The sequence below is a fragment of the Myxocyprinus asiaticus genome, chromosome 28 (assembly GCF_019703515.2).
Source record: "Myxocyprinus asiaticus isolate MX2 ecotype Aquarium Trade chromosome 28, UBuf_Myxa_2, whole genome shotgun sequence".
NCBI classification, from domain to species: domain Eukaryota; kingdom Metazoa; phylum Chordata; class Actinopteri; order Cypriniformes; family Catostomidae; genus Myxocyprinus; species Myxocyprinus asiaticus.
In genome coordinates this window covers 29,673,934-29,691,014 of record NC_059371.1, presented here as the reverse complement: position 1 = coordinate 29,691,014, position 17,081 = coordinate 29,673,934, and the positions used below count along the sequence as shown (strand labels likewise).

General features: G+C 39.8%; 1 protein-coding gene across 2 annotated transcripts in view; it reads left to right on the top strand.

The window, feature by feature from the left end:
• Positions 1–227: 227 nt before the first annotated feature.
• Positions 228–17,081, top strand: part of LOC127418670 (serine/threonine-protein kinase Sgk1-like) — a 37,554-nt gene continuing 20,700 nt past the window's right edge. The window contains exons 1-3 of one of the 2 annotated variants that reach the window (XM_051659374.1): positions 228–521; positions 675–796; positions 4,852–5,091. In XM_051659374.1, the coding sequence (XP_051515334.1) occupies positions 719–796; positions 4,852–5,091 (318 nt within the window). In that variant the 5' untranslated portion in view covers positions 228–521; positions 675–718. Of the gene's footprint in view, positions 522–674; positions 797–2,459; positions 2,563–4,851; positions 5,092–17,081 lie in introns of those variants that run through there. The other variant, XM_051659373.1, reaches the window with a different exon arrangement.

Below are 17,081 nucleotides of genomic sequence, written 5' to 3'. Positions count from 1 at the left end.
TTCATCGCCCATCCCTCCATTCACACAATCAAAGCTCCGGGGATAGATTGGAGAGAGAGAGACTGTGAGAGAGTAAGAGAGAGAGAGAGAGAGAGAGAGCATACACTGTTGCAGAAATGGAGAGGGGGAAGGGCCGGAGGAGGAGAGAGAGATAGAAAAGAGAGAGAGAGTGTGTGCATTAGAGCTGCCAAATAAAAAAAAATGAGTGCTAAAGCCGTACAGAGGGAGAGAGAGGACAGAGCAGAGGAGAGGAAGGTGTTGCTCTCCTATTGCAGCATTCTCTCACATTGACAAGGTGTGTGCTCTATTCCATCTCAATCTCTGTCTCTCTATCTCTCTCTCTCTCTCTCTCTCTCTCTCTCTTACACACACACACAGCCTTGGTGCTGCAGAGACACAGAGGCATGCAGTGAGGTCCAGTAGCATCATACAGACGGAACCCACGATATCAGCGCAGCAGCGATATCATCGGTCAGCAGTGACGATCATAACAACCTGGACCAGGGAGGACAGCATCACAGGTATGACAACAGGCACAGACATCTCTCATGTATACACAAACACAAACACAAGTGTTTGTTCAGTAACGGGGATCACTCATACAGCTGATCTTTCTTGTTCTTGCATCAGAAAGACCCATAAATCCTGTTTTCACCTCTCTGTCCCTCTGTCAGGCATCACACTGGGGACCGCAGAGTGTGCGGGCCAGCCAGAGGCCATGCGGCTGGTCCATAATGGAGAGAAACAATCTTTCTCCTTTAAGAAGTGCTCTGCCTTCCAGTTTGTCAAGAGAAAGGTAAGAGAATCGGTTGCACAACTTAAAACTTATAAATGGATAATAAGTTGGAAGGTGAGATGTGTAGTTTCGATGTTAAAATACTTTCTCCTACACTAGCTTAATTTGCAGGAACAACTATAAGTAAGCCATGCGGAGGTTGATTCCCCTGAAATGTGGTACACTGTGGTTCTGTGGCATTTTCAAAACATTCCTGTCCAATCCAACATAACAATATTGGCTTAACCAATAGTGTGAGTTTGGTGTAGACTATCTGTTTGTTTGACCAATGAAAGACGGGGGAGTGTTTAGGAACAGGTTATTATTTTTACAAATTTGGTTTGGTTAAGCAAGTGGCACAGAAACTACACAGTTCACCTTTAAAACGGTTGTTCAGTTGGAGATGTGGCTTGGCAGGTGGCACTCGGTCAATCTGAGTGAATCTGGCTAGATTCAACCCGGTCTCATGACAAGTCATAATAATTAATTTGAGATGGCAAAATCGTAAGTAATTGTACGAGTTGGCTTGTTTAATAACATGCAATGCATAGAAATAAATAAACGAACCAGCAAATGATGTTATTATGATTTATCCTGGGTAAGTCTAACCCAATGTTAAACCTGACCATAGAGTATAACCCCTTACTCAACCCTAAACTTAACCATGATTTTAATAGAAAAATAACCTTTGTGTACCACAGAAGTAAGAAAATATCAGGGTTTGGAAGGAGACGAGTGAAGCGTATTACAGGTTATTGATCATTTGGAATCTGTTACCAAATTTGTTCACTGATGTTTCCTTTCTTACAATAAAGTGTTGGAGGGTAGAGAAAAGTTGACACCTCTGTTGTATCAGTTTGAAATTCTGCTTGTTGATTGGTTGGTCTCTATGGAAATAAAAGTCGTATGATATCTTATGATTTTGCCATCTTGAAAAAATTATTATGAGTTGTCATGAAACCATGTTGGCTGGATCCCATCCCCGCTTCTTCTTTTTGTTCTGTATCATTTCCTATCATCTCTCCATTGTCCTTTTAATACAAGTGGCAAAAGCCCAGAAATAAAATGAAAAACGAAAACTGCTATTCAGATTTTATTTTGTGACTGTAACATGGCAGTTGTTTCAGTATAATTTCAATATATTTATTTGCGACAGTATGTAATTTGGGATTGAGTCCAGAATCCTACTTATACAAGCACACAAACACACACACATGAACTTGCTTAGCAGATGGGGGTGTCAGGGAGTGACTCAGTGAGAAGGTTTGGTTGGATTATTATGCATTTATGTGTGACTATGCCCTGAGAGAGAGAGAGAGAGAGATAAGAAAATGAGAAAGAATATTCTGGAGTGCCAGCATTGATTTTAGTCATTGTGGATCGGCTTGAAGCTTTCTCTTGCTGTGTGTGTAGCGTTAACATTACACAACTTGCAGTCAGTGTATTTTTAGTCTTGTGGATTTGATAACTCGCTTTCTGGCTTTGCACTGAGCAGCACAATGTTGTTTTTCCTCTGGAGACTATGGTTTCGTGGAATTGTTGCTGAGTCATCAGTGTTTGGAGTGGCATATGTCTATGTTTGAGTGTTGGTTGAGTTGCTATCGACTCTGTCTTTGATTCCAGTAAAGAATGATTCATTTCTAACTGCTTGACAATATAGTTCATAACAATAACATGCATACACTCGCATGGCTGGTGCACAGAGAAATGAAGATAACAACTGCATGTGTCAGAAGAGAAGAGAAGAGAAGAGAAGAGAAGAGAAAGAGAAGAGAAGAGAAAAGAAGGTCATTGAGGCTTAAAGCAAAAGAGTCTCTGAGTGCAAGTACACTACCACAGTGACAACACAGGGTGACATAACTTTGAATAACCGATCAAAGAAGCAAGAGAGAGAGAGGTAGAGAGCAGGGTTGGATTGTTTGGATTCGTGGCCATACAATGTGATTGTTTATGTATGTAGGACATGGAGAAGTATTTGACTAATTTCAGGAATGTTTTGGGATAATTTTCCCCTGCTTTCTTTCTGAGCAGAAAAAAAAAAAAAGCTGTTTGGCAGAACTATGAAATGAAGTAAAAAGTGGAAAGCTATCAGCCTGTTTTTACCCTGGGTTCCAGAAAATTGCTTTTCACTCAAGGGATTGAAGTCATTAAATACACTACAAAGAAGACATATGACCCCATGCCCAGTCTCTTTTAGCCATTCAATGGTGACTTTTGGAACAACTTTCAGATTCATTGCTTTGCATTTAATGACTGTCAGGAGGATTTGCCCTGGCATGTTGGTTTTATTTAATATGCCTGTACTGGATCAAATGCACAACTAAATAATTCAAAGTACTGTCTAGGTCAGTGGTTCCCAGCCCTGTTCCTGGAGGCCACTGGAGGCAATCTTGAAAAACATAGTTTACTTTATGGTATTTGAAAATGGGTTTTCACAAGAGCCTTTTGAGGAAATGCATGGCAAAATACTCAATCCCATAGGAAAGAAAATCACAAAAGAGTCTCTTAAATATTGTTTCACCTAGACAGTAATTAGATTAAATGTAGAGCAAATGTAGACATTTCTATAAAGGAATGCTCCAGGTTCAGTACAAGTTAAGTTTAATCGGCAGCATTTGTGGCATATGTTGATTACCACAAAAAAAAAATATTTCAACTTATCCCTCGTTTATTTAAAAAAGCAAAAACCACAGTAACAGTAAGGCACTTACAATGGAGGTAAATGGGGCTAGTTCATAAATGTTAAAATACACAGTGTTTTAAAAATGTTGCGACAGCACGATTTTAGTGCGATAAATCGCTTACTGAGATCACAGGGTTTACCGCCGTTTGTGTCGTCATGACAACAAAGTTATAATATTGGATACAACTTTACACATTAGGTTTGTAAGTGATTTAATTACACTAAAATCATGTTATCATATAAATTGTTTACGTCTTGTGGCTATACTTTTGAAACAGAGTGTATTTTAATGTTTATGGACTGGCCCTCTCACTTCCATTGTAAGTGCCTCACTGTATCCACAATTTATTTTTATAAACATGGGACGAGTCAAGATTATTATTATTATTATTTATTTTTAATTTTTTTTAATCCCCTTTTCTTCCAATTTGGAATTCCCACTACTTAGTAGGTCCTCATGGTGGCGCGGTTACTCACCTCAATCCGGGTGGTGGAGGACAAGTCTCAGTTGCCTCCGCTTCTGAGACCACTGAGATCCACGCATCTTATCACGTTGCTCGTTGTGCATGACACCGTGGAGACTCACAGCATGTGGAGGCTCATGCTACCCTCCATGATCCATGCACAACTTACCACGTGCCCCATTGAGAGCGAGAACTCCTAATCGTGACCACGAGGAGGTTACCCCATGTGACTCTACCCTCCCTAGCAACCGGCCAATTTGGTTGCTTAGGAGACCTGGCTGGAGTTATTCAATACGCCCTGGATTTGAACTTGCAACTCCAGGGGTGGTAGTCAGCGTCAATACTCGCTAAGCTACCCAGGCCCCCGAGTCAAGATTAAAGTAGCATTATGCCACAAATGCGGTCATTTGAGCTTAACTTGTACTTAACCTGAAACATTTAGTCTCCATCTGGAGAACATAAATGACTTTTCCCTTTTCTGCTTCAGATAAGGCCATTGTAATTTCACATATGTCTCCTCAAGAGTTCCAGAAGAGATCTCAACAATGACAAAAACTGTGCTCAGATTTGTCAACATACCGAAGTCTGCTTTCAAAAGTCATACAAACCTCAAAATAAACAATTCTCATGAATACTTCTAGGAAAGAGAGGAAAAAAAAAAAAATGACCTACGATATCCACAAATATTTAATAGCACTATATATTTGATTACTGTATGTTAACAATGCTCATTGTTCTATTTTTAGTTCTATAAAAGAGCAAGCTCTGAGCAATAAAACTTTTCTTTGGTATTCCATGTCCACATCAAACACACTTATCCTATTGTTGTTAACACAACATGACATGTTACAATGGATTCATAGAATCTTTATTTATTTTATTATTTATAATGTATTGACACAAAAACTGTTATGTGTATGTGCCTTCAGGTTCGCAGATGGATGCGGAATCCAAAGGTGAACGTGGAGAAGGTCCAGACTAAAGGTTACCTGTCACCATGTCCAAAATGTCAAGAAGGGCAGAATCTGTGGTACACACACTTCCCTGCACCGTATGGCTACTGTCACTACAGTCCTGGAGGATACTATCTCCCTCACCCCCCCAGCCCTCTCTGTCAGCCCTGTGCCCCATGCACGCCCTGCCAGTCAGACAAGAACAAGACATGCAAGGTCGGGAAACTATTTGTCCTTGGTTTCTCTGTGTTTCAGCTTTTCTGATATCAGAAAATTGTTTATTCATCCATCAGTCCGTCAATCTATCCATACATCCATCCTTCAAGACAGGGGCAAAGGAACAATCTGAAAAATGTAAGGGACACTTTATGAATCTTTGCGTATGACTATTAATTAACATAACATTGCTGAAAGGTATAGTATATAAATGGCAAGTAGCCATTTTAGTTTGATTAATGTTTAAAAGTTTTGGGGGGGGGGTGCAGTTATAGCCTAATGATTTTTAAGTCCCTGCTTCAAGTCCTACTATACAAAAAGACTCTTGATGTAATATTTTCCTGTTTTGCTTGTTTATTCTGATCCCATATGGCGCAAAGCTCCTAGCATGCCGTAGAGATTCATAAGAGGCTGAGCATGTTGTCTTTTCATTTAGCAATGCTAAACAGCATCTCATGACTGGCCTAGGTTAGCTGCATTGAGCTCTCTCTTTTTCTCTCTCTCACTATCTTTCTCTGTCTCTTCCCCACAATTGCTCCCCACATTGTCTGATTGGCTCTCAGGGACAGTGAGTATTAGAGAGATGACACAGAGCTCAGAGGGAGTCTGTGTCGCAATCATTCCTCAGAGGAAGAGAAAGAAATCTCTGCTGTGCAGCCTTGATATTGTAAAGGTTTAGTCCCATGAAATACACAATAAGTGTGAACACATTTTAATCATAGGATATTCATGACTTGTATATTCTTATATTTCTTATTGAGAAATGCATATTTTATGTTGCTTTAATTTGCAGTAACTCTAACTAAATTTGTTAAATCAACCTCTTCAACTCTGGGGCATTTTTGGGTTGCCACCTGCAATTTTTCACACTCAAATTTAAAAGCTCACCATTCACATAGACTGTTGACTAATTGTCAAAAATTTATCATTTTTTTTTTCTTTTTCTTTTTTTTTTTTTTTTTGCTCTATCTCCCTCAAAAATTCTGTTTTTTTTTTCCACTAAGATGTCAGCTAGTAATAAAATCACCTTTCATCACAATATGCAGATCTGAAATTTAGGTGGCGCCCTAACGCATTTTAGCCCTCACAGATGTGCTCATCCATATATATTCTTTTTAATTTTCAGATCTTGCACCACCCCCATTGTTTCATTGAGTATCTCAGCCTCAGAGTGGACTATAAGCTCACTCTAGGTGTCATTAGAAAGTTGAGTTACTCCCCTTTATAATTATATATTTTACCATCAATTGTCGATAATATATATTTTCAATGATTTGGCCCGCTTTTCCTGCTGGACTGCATATTTTGTTCTGGACATCTAAGATATAACATTGGATTATTTACACAAGCAAGCTCACAGACAAGTAAAAAATTTATAAAACTGCTTACAGTAAGAGCAAGTATCAAGTTTTTAACTATTTGTGGCTTACAGCAGCAGTGATTGCTGCATAAATGAGACATATGTATTTGATGTCTTACAGAAATCATTTTTCACTTTATGATTCTTTTGGAAATCTTTTGAACTGTGGTATCATGTAAAAACAGTACTGTCACATTCCTGAGAATGAGAGCTTTCATTTGATATGTGACTTGTCTATTTAGGTGCTATTTGAAAGACTTTTATATTCATATTAATATTTCACATTACCACTAGGTGGATCTTATTTGCGATGCAGATGTTTTCAGGCCTTATTATGTTATTTTATGTAACATAAATGCAGAAGTGATAGTTATCTATGAAAAGTTCAGATTCTAAGCTTACAAACGATACCACATATGCCTGACTTATGTATCTGGGGACTTGAACATTGTAAGTGTAAACTTTTTCGTGGAATAGCGCCCCCTTTTGGACCCGAGTTGAAAAGGTTGTAATACCCAGTAAGTGTTTTTCATCTGTATCGTTGCACACTAAATGAAAATGCAAATAAAAGTGTCAGTTAAGTAACAATTGCTAAACTTTGGTCTGGTGTTGGTTGCATATGGCTGATTTGATAACCCATTGCCTACTTATTCTTTGCTTTGCCAAAAACAGTTCTCAAATAACCACAAGACTAATGCAGAAGCTGTATTATTCATGAATTTTATGTAGGAGATACAGTTCACTGGGCGGCTTACAAGCCAAGGTTAGGTTTGGTTAAAAATCCTGACAAGGAGAATGAGAGAGCAGAGAAGGAAATATTATGGGAGCAAGAGAAAGCAAGAGCGATGACACATTTTCTGTCCAGTTGCTGTCCTGAGGGTGATGTTATGTAACGTATATCAGTGTATGAATGATGAGAATCACAGGAGCAGCAACTATAAATGACTGAATTCATTCAGCATCCTAAGCCATATCTGATTCAGCTCACTCTTACCGCCTGCCTTCATCATTACTGTCGGATTGAATCTTTCTCTGAGCAATCATCCTAAATTACTTTTCATACTTTCTGCTAAAGTTACAGCTGTAACAGAAACTAGAGTAAATGATAACAGAATTTTCATTTTTGGGTGAACTATTCCTTTAACTTCCTTCCAAAATGTTACCCCAGTAACTCAGCCATGTGAGGTATCTGTATTGCATTTAATTTATTTGGTTTTATTGACTCAAAAGAAGCAATATGATAGTGTTTTACAGTAAAAATTGCCTGGAAGGATTTTTATTTCACACCTTGTGAAAATATGGAGAGCAGTGAGGCTCCTTGCTCTGCATAAGGGTTAGTGTGCTCGTTTGTGTCTGTGTGTGTTCGTGGAGTTAATGTGGTAGAAAGATGTAAGGAGTGGGGGGTTGTGCCGATGACTCATCGCTCAGAGGTCTGTGGTATCACACAAACACACACATGCAGTGCAAGTTTTTTTAGTGCCATATTTCACCGGGTTGAACTGAACATAAAGTTTGATTGACCACATTGCTCTCAGCATCAGGTTGAGTGGCATTGTGGCCTATAACAATATCTTCTGTGATTTGTGTAAAGTCCCAACAAAATAATTATTGTATATAAAAAAGACTTTTGGCTGTTATGACAACAATATAACATCTGATTGGCTATGATGAGAGTCCACTGATTGAACTTGGTCATATGCAAAATCTAATTATTTTCAGATAAAAGCCTGATGTACTATGAAAAGCATACTGCAACTTTCTCAGAATTCCATTTATTGAAACTAAGCCATAAAAAAAATAAATAAAATAAAACACTTCTGTTCAGTAACTTTCTGATGGCATACAGATAAATACAGCCTGATCTCATGAATTACATGGTTCCTTACAAGTATTGTGGCAGTTCCACTGAGTGGCGCTAAAAGCAAGTAAGATTTTCTCCCGAAAAATATTATATTTTAAATCATCAAAACCAAACTCTCTACCCAGAACCTTATACCTAAACCTAACCTATAGTGTCATATAAAGCAAATGTGAGATGGAGCATGCAATTGTGCAATTATCACATCATTTTTTGGTACTACTATGACCGTTCGACCCACAAGTCGACTTGTGTGCACTTCAGGACTCGTACCCCAGTCCTTTGCATCGCAAGTGCAACGCTCAGTTGAGCTATGATGCAATTTGATCACACTCGAACAAGCTTCTAAATGTAGTTACTTATGTAATGCAGATGTTGTACAATCTTACAAGTCATGTGCTATAGTAAAAGTGTTTAGATGTCATAAGATAGGATTGTGTAAGGAACAGTGTGAAAAGTAAGTGTTTATGGACAAATAATCTGCCGTTTTACTTGTGATTTGTGTGAAAGGGAATAAAGTTGTTGTTTTAGCACCTCTAGTGTTAATTTCACCAGGAAACTTCTGCGATACATACAATGAGCCATGTAAAAATCATTTTGCAAAAAAGCAGGTATAGTAACATGTTTCTATGAGATCAGGTTGGCATTTCAGCAAACTAAGACAGTATTGCGGTACAACCTGTTAAAATGTAATGCAGGCTTTGTAAAGAGGCTGTTATTGAAGGATGGGGCAGGCAGTTAAAAACTATATTGAACCCTACAGAACTCTCTGCAACTCATTACACTTGTTGTTTACATAGAAGTTCTAATGTTGGGCAGTGGTGGCTCAGTGGTTAAGGCTCTGGGTTACTGATCAGAAAGTCGGGGGTTCAAGCCCCAGCACCGCCAAGATGCCACTGTTGGGTCCTTGAGCAAGGCCCTTGACCCTATCTGCTCCAGGGGCGCCGTATCATGGCTGACCCTGCACTCTGACCCCAGCCTAGCTGGGATATGTGAAAAAGAAGAATTTCACTGTATATGTGCAAATGTATAATGTGTGATAAATAAAGAAAATTATAAATTATAAAAAAATTATAATGGCTCAGCAGAGATGTGCTCAGATTTGCTGATAAATTTCTCATTGAATTCTTCCAAGACCAAATTATCTGAGCTATGCTATCCACATTAATGTTATAGATCTTACTTTATATTAACTATTGTCTCATTTGTTTCTATTTGTATTCCCCCTAAATCATTTCAGGGTAAATATCTGAGACAAAGTTGATACTCAAATAAACAGAATTTAGAGCTCTTTTAAGTTTTCTGAGCCATGAAAGAGCAACTTTTGGGTTATAAAATGCTCCTATGGGCAACAGTGCTAGCACAACCACAAAAACACACCAACCACCATTCCCTGTCCACAATCCAGTGCATGTGTCATTAGTTCCAGTAAACTCAAAGCTGTTTTTGATGTCAGCCACTGGAATTCCAGAGCGTTGACTCCTCGCTTAAACAAACGGATCAAGCAACAATTTTCCTCACACCGCTGAGCTGTTGTGGACTTTGCATTTATTAGTACTCGTTTCAAGTACAAAACAACAAAACAGCATATTTGTTGTATAATTCAGTAGGATTATACAATCATGGCTTCTGGACCATCATATCAGACCATCATCAGGCTACGCGTGGACCAATTAGTAATGTAATTGTTTGTTTGTTCAATCTGTTTGTTCACGCTACAGCCTCTGGCACTGAAGCCCTTTATCCCCTGTGAATCTCTGGTTAGGGTTAATGAGGCTAATGGTTACTAGGTTCTGAGGAAAACACATACACCTACCATCTAGCCACACAGAAGTGCTGTCACTAGGGTCCTTAAAGTGACAATAGCACTGCGCTGGTCCAAGTGATTCTTTATCTCTGTATTGGGCCCTGAGACTTTCGGTGGCCGACAACTGTGTTGCTCTCTGGTACTATGCCAGTTGAGTGTGGATCTGAGCCAAATTCCCTCTTACCTTCCAAGCGTGGACTAGCAGTGTCAGCTGGGTAGAAGTTATTTGAAGGAAGTTTTTGACCTTCACCTACTTTATATATTTACTGCTATCGTGGTGAAGGAGGAACAGTATAATATTTAGAGAGAGGTTTCTACTGGTGTATAAAAGCCCTGAATCATTGTGTAATAATTTCTGAATCACTCTAAAAGCGTGTCCAGATTGTCCTTAGATTAGAATGTCCTCAAAAGTAAAAGTGATTCATAAGTAAAGTAAATGAGTTCTAAAAAAATAAATAAAATAAAAAAAGCTCATATTTAGAGGTAGGGTTAGGAACTTGGTTAGGGCTATTCCATACACTGTCAACCCTAATAAAGTAAGTATACATAATCCAATAAATTGAGTCCCTCAATTTAAATGAGTAATTGTGTCTCTCAAAACTTGTGTCATCAAGTTCACCTAATAACATGGTGTTTACCTAGAGTTAGACTTAACCATTTAAAAAGAAGGAAAAATGGAGGTTACAGTGAGGCACTTACAATGGAAGTGAATGGGGCCAATTTTTTGAGGGTTTAAAGGCAAAAATGTGAAGTTTATAATTTTATAAAAGCACTAAAATGAATTCTTCTGTTAAAACTAATGTATTATTTGAGTTGGTAAGTTGTTTAAATTATCATTTTAACAGTCATTTTAGTGTATTAGGGTTTGTTGACTACATCATCATGGCAACAAAGTTGTAAAATTGGCTATAACTTTATACATATAGGTTAGTAAGTGATTTTATTACACTAAAATCATGTTTACACACATATTGTTTATGTCTTGTGGCTATACTTTTGAAAAAGTGAGTATTTTAACATTAAAAAACTGGCCCCATTCACTTCCATTGTAAGTGCCTCACTGTCACCTCAATTTTTGCTTTTTTTTTAAAGAAAAGGAGGGACGGTACAAATTACTTTTTGTGGTAATCAACATTATGCCACAAATGCTGTCGATCAGCCGCATCTCTACATTAGGGGCAAGTGGGGCTAAGCCCCACCAGAGGTGGCTCTCTTGTGCAAATTGCATGGCATCGGTCATTTTCCAAGTGGCATTTTATGCTCTTGAAGGGCACTTCAAGAAGGGGATGCCACTCGAAGGGTCGTTCCAAACAAAAGAAAGTTAATTTTTTCACAAAGGGCCCTGTCACAAGGCTTTTAGTGATGGCTACATTCAAACTGTAATGTCATGCGCCCTTCAGTGTGCCCACATCAAGAGCTCTGTCCTTCATAGTGAGTAGGGCAAAGGGATGATCATTTTCGATTGGAATTTGCCCATCATCATAAATGTATTTTAAGAAATAATATATTTTCTGCAACTTAAACGTGTTTTAATGTCTATTATACAAGAAAAAAGTATATATTCTTTTGAGAAATTATATTATTATTAAGGTATGTTGTGTAAAAGCCATTTAATCATTCTTATTTGCTATGCGCGGGGCTAGCCCTTCATCCACATTGTTAATCAACGGAGATCTGGAGAACATCATGCGCATGTGCAACGAGCGTTCAACAATGGCCTGAAGGGCTCGTTTACCTTTGTCCCTGAGCCAATCAAAAAATTTGATCATATTTATGTCAGATGTTGACATGAGCATTGGAAGTTACTGCTCTTGACTGCAAACCTGCGTAGTGAACTTCATTGGTAAGTTTTAAAAGCAAATTTTTTTTCTAATGTGCTGTTGGTTGGATTAGTTAAGCAGCATTCATCATTTCATTGAATTGTATGCCATTGCGTTGAGGTGTTGTTGATGCATTGGTTTGTATTAAATATCAATGACTGCTAAATATTGGGAGTCTGTCGTTTTGATTAGTTTTGTTATGCTGTTCATTTAAGTTAGTGAGATTATATGCACACCCTTTGATGATTTGCCTATTTGTGGTTTACTTTCACGGTCACTTGAGCTTTTTGACGTGGATGTGAACATCTTAGTGGTGTTTTGTGCTGAGATTAAATTATTAGGGATGTCTGTGTGGCATCATGTTCAGAAGTTGCCCAAAAAAAAATTCTTTATTCAAATCAAATCAAATCAAATCACTTTATTGTCACACAGCCATATACACAAGTGCAATGGTGTGTGAAATTCTTGGGTGCAGTTCCGATCAACATAGCATTCGTGACAGTGATGAGACATATACCAATTTACAATAACATCAAATAAACACAGCACAATTTAAACATCTGATATACACATAATTACACTCAACAATATACAAATAATAACATACACTGTACAGTATACAATACGCCTAAAACTATATAGATACACCTTATTCAATAAAAATTAAAAATAAAAATATATAAAAAAGTATATATATATAGAATGTACAGTATTGTACTGTATTGACATTCAGGCTGTCGGTTGATAGTCAGTTGTTAAGAGAGAACATAATATAATAATAATAATATAATTTATGACAGTCCGGTGTGAGATATAAGAGTAAGGGTAATAAAGTGCAGTGCTGATGTATTTTGATCGTGGGAGATCAAGAGTTCAGAAGTCTGATTGCTTGGGGGAAGAAGCTATCATGGAGTCGGCTGGTGCGGGTCCTGATGCTGCGATACCGCCTACCTGATGGTAGCAGTGAGAACAGCCCATGGCTCGGGTGGCTGGAGTCTCTGATGATCCTCCGAGCTTTTTCACACACCGCCTTGTATATATTTCCTGGAGGGAGGGAAGCTCACCTCCGATGATGTGTCTGGCAGTTCGCACCACCCTTTGCAGTGCTTTGCGGTTGTGGGCGGTGCTATTGCCGTACCAGGCGGAGATACAGCCAGTCAGGATGCTCTCCACAGTGCAGGTGTAGAACCGTGTGAGGATGTGGTGGTTCATTCCAAACTTCCTCAGCCGTCTCAGGAAGAAGAGGCGCTGATGAGCCTTCTTCACAACGACTTTAGTGTGGACGGACCATGTGAGTTCCTCAGTGATGTGGACACCCAGGAACTTGAAGCTGCTGACTCTCTCCACTGGTGCTCCATTGATGGTGATGGGACTGTGTTCTCTGTCTTTTCTTCTGAAGTCCACCACAAGCTCCTTTGTCTTACTGACATTGAGGGAGAGGTTGTGCTCCTGACACCAGTGTGTCAGGGTGTGCACCTCCTCTCTGTAGGCTGTTTCATCATTGTCAGTGATCAGACCTACCATCGTCGTGTCATCAGCAAACTTAATGATGGCATTGGAGCTATGTGTTGCCACACAGTCATGTGTGTACAAGGAATACAGTAGTGGGCTGAGAACACAGCCCTGTGGGGCTCCAGTGTTGAGGGTTAGTGATGAGGAGATGTTGCTGCCTGTTCTAACCACCTGGCGTCTGCTTGACAGGAAGTCCAGGATCCAGTTGCACAGCGAGCTGTTTAAGCTCAGAGCCCGGAGTTTCTCGTCTAGCTTGGAGGGCACTATGGTGTTGAATGCTGAGCTGTAGTCTACAAACAGCATTCTCACATAAGTGTTCTTTTTTTCCAGGTGGGAGAGAGCAGTGTGTATTGTAGATGCAATGGCATCATCAGTGGAGCGATTGTTGCGGTAAGCAAACTGCAGCGGGTCAAGAGAGAGTGGCAATACAGAGCAGATGTAATCTCTGATTAGTCTCTCAAAGCATTTGCTGATGATGGGGGTCAGAGCAACAGGACGTCAGTCATTTAAACAAGTTATTTTTGATTGCTTTGGTACAGGCACAATTGTGGATGTTTTAAAGCATGTGGGGACTACAGACAAAGAGAGGGAAAGGTTGAAAATATCCGTAAAAACACCAGCCAGCTGGTTCGCGCACGCTCTGATGACGCGGCCCGGAATGCCGTCTGGGCCCGCGGCTTTGCGGATATTCACCCGTCGGAAGGATCATGTTACATCCGCTACAGAGACGGAGAGTGAACTAACCTCTGTAGCTTCAGCCGCGAGAGCTCTCTCCGCGAGGGCGGTGTTATTTCCCTCGAAACGAGCATAAAAAGTATTTAGCTCATCCGGTAGAGAGGCAGCGGTGTTCATGGCGGAGTTTTTATTCCCTTTAAAGTCCGTGATGATGTTAATTCCCTGCCACATGCTTCTAGAGTTGGAGGTGTTAAACTGTCCTTCAATCTTGCTCCTGTACTGGCGTTTTGCGGTTCTGATAGTTTTTCGGAGGGCATAACTGGCTTGTTTATGCTCCTCCGCATTCCCGGAATTAAAAGCGGAGGTCCGCACATTAAGTGCCGCGCGAACATCGCTATTGATCCAAGGTTTCTGATTCAGATAGATCCGTATTGTCTTGGTCGGAATCACGTCCTCTATGCACGTTCTGATGAAACACATTACGCTATCAGCGTAAAGCTCGATGTCGTCATCAGAGGCGGACCGGAACATCTCCCAGTCCATGTGATCAAAACAGTCTTGTAGCGTAGAATCTGATTGGTCCAACCAGCACTGGATCGTTCTGAGGGTGGGTGCTTCCTGTTTCAGTTTCTGCCTATAAGCGGGCAGAAGCAGAATGGAAGAGTGGTCCGATTTGCCAAATGGTGGGCGGGGGAGGGATTTGTAGCCATCCCGGAACGGAGAGTAACAATGGTCCAAAACCCGGTCCCCTCGTGTGTTGAAACTAATGTGCTGGTGATATTTTGGTGCGACTGATTTTAAACTGGCTTTATTAAAGTCCCCGGTCACAATGAACGCGGCCTCAGGGTGCGCGGTTTCCTGCTCACTTATTCTCCCATACAGATCCTTGAGTGCCCGGTCTGTGTCGGCTTGTGGGGGGATGTACACAGCAGTGATAATGACCGCTGTGAATTCCCTCGGTAGCCAGAATGGTCGACACAGAAGCATAATAAATTCCAGATCAGGAGAGCAGAAAGACGTGATAGAATGTACGTTCCTCTGATCACACCAGGATTTGTTGATCATAAAACATACACCACCACCTCTGCTTTTACCTGAGAGGTCTTTCGCTCTGTCCGCTCGGTGCACGGAGAACCCCGTGGGTTCAATGGCTGAGTCTGGAATCTCCGCAGACATCCAAGTTTCTGTTAGGCAGATAATGCAGCAGTCCCTCGTGTCTTGTTGGAAAGAGATCCGCGCTTTCAGCTCGCAGAGCTTGTTATCCAGAGACTGAACATTTGCCAGTAGAATAGTGGGTAGCGGGGGTCGATTTGCACGGCGTCTTACTCTGATGAGAACGCCGGCTCTGTTTCCCCTTTTCCTCCTGCATTTCCGTGGCCGTGCTACCCAGACAAAGGGCTCCGCTTGCGTATTTGTAAACAGCGGGTCGGCATTGAGGAATGTGAAGTCCGGTTTTCGGTGTGAGATTGCTGAACCAATGTCCAAAAGTGTTTGTCTGTCATAGACAATAAGGCAGACAACATCCAAGACAAACAACATAAGAATTGTGAACAAAACAAACAAAACATTGCTATGTTGTGTCGGAGCTCGCAACGCAGCAGCCATACTCGGCGCCATCTTGAGTCCAAAAATTCGTCACTCTCTGTAAAATTTTTGTCATGGTCTATTTTTATCAGTCATAATTGTTTTCATTTTATAAGTACTAGGGCATTGAGGAGCGTAGCAACCATTATAATGGCACATACATGACAGTAGATAGGCTTTTGTGAAACCAATGAGTTCTAGTGTGAAACTTCTTCCTGTCAATCAACCACTGCGCTAAAATTAGGTTTTCAAACTTTGCCGGTTAAAGTGCATACACACATGCACTAGTTCACAGAACTTCATAGTCCCTGATGTGAACATAAACTGTAACATGAGAAGCACATCTGTGAAGCTCAATTAACAGTTACTCTGCTAAAATAACAAACAATACTGCTCTAAACATGATGTTTGCACTTATTAAATGCATGCATAATTGGCTGAAATGATGCACTGCTTTTTTGTGTGTGTGTTTTCTTTTTGTTTTTATGCAGTTTGCACTTTATTATCATACATTAACACACTGAAGTAATGATTGATGTATGCAGTCATGAAATCAGACACCCTCTACTCAAAATCTAAACATAAAAGAGATGCACAGTACCAGGTGTAAATGATGATGGCTCCAGTTACGCATCTAATACGCATATTAATACCAGGGAATAAGCAGGGCACATGCACTGCGGGAATGTGAGGGACAAAGAGTGAAGTCAAAACTGATGCACAAGGTTAAAATGTTTTTCTGGTTTCTTTTTTATCTGTCAAAATGACAGACAGAATTTGGAATTATTTATCAATGTTTCAAAGATCGGTCAAATAATTGATTGTTAAGTGATTGTTTGTGCGCCACACTAAATAATGACCCTGAGATGCCACTGCTCGATTGATCTTAACTTGTATTGAACCCGGAATACTCCTTTAAATTGCCTAAACTGAGATTTGCTTAAACTATAATTGTTTATATTTAATAATTTCAGTGCTTGAAGTACGCTGTGTGACGGCAATGATTCACAAATGATGTCACAGTCAAGGGGGACAAACATTACAACACCCAATTTTGTACTTGATTGTTTGAGTTATTAACACTTAAAATGTTTATCTTATAGATTTCTAAGTCAAATAAGTTCAAGGAACATAGACATTTGAGTTATGATTCCAAAACTTGACATATCTAGTAATGTTTAATTGGGACAACTTGATTGTTTCAGTGATTACATTAGGATTTATAGTGTAGCCATTTTAATTAACTTTACATCAGAAGTCTATGGTATATCTTCATATGGATGGCTAGTTAAACATAAACTGAGAAAGACCAGACTGTAGAGACGAGACTCATAGACACAGATTCACACACTTAAGTGCTCAAAATATTTAGCT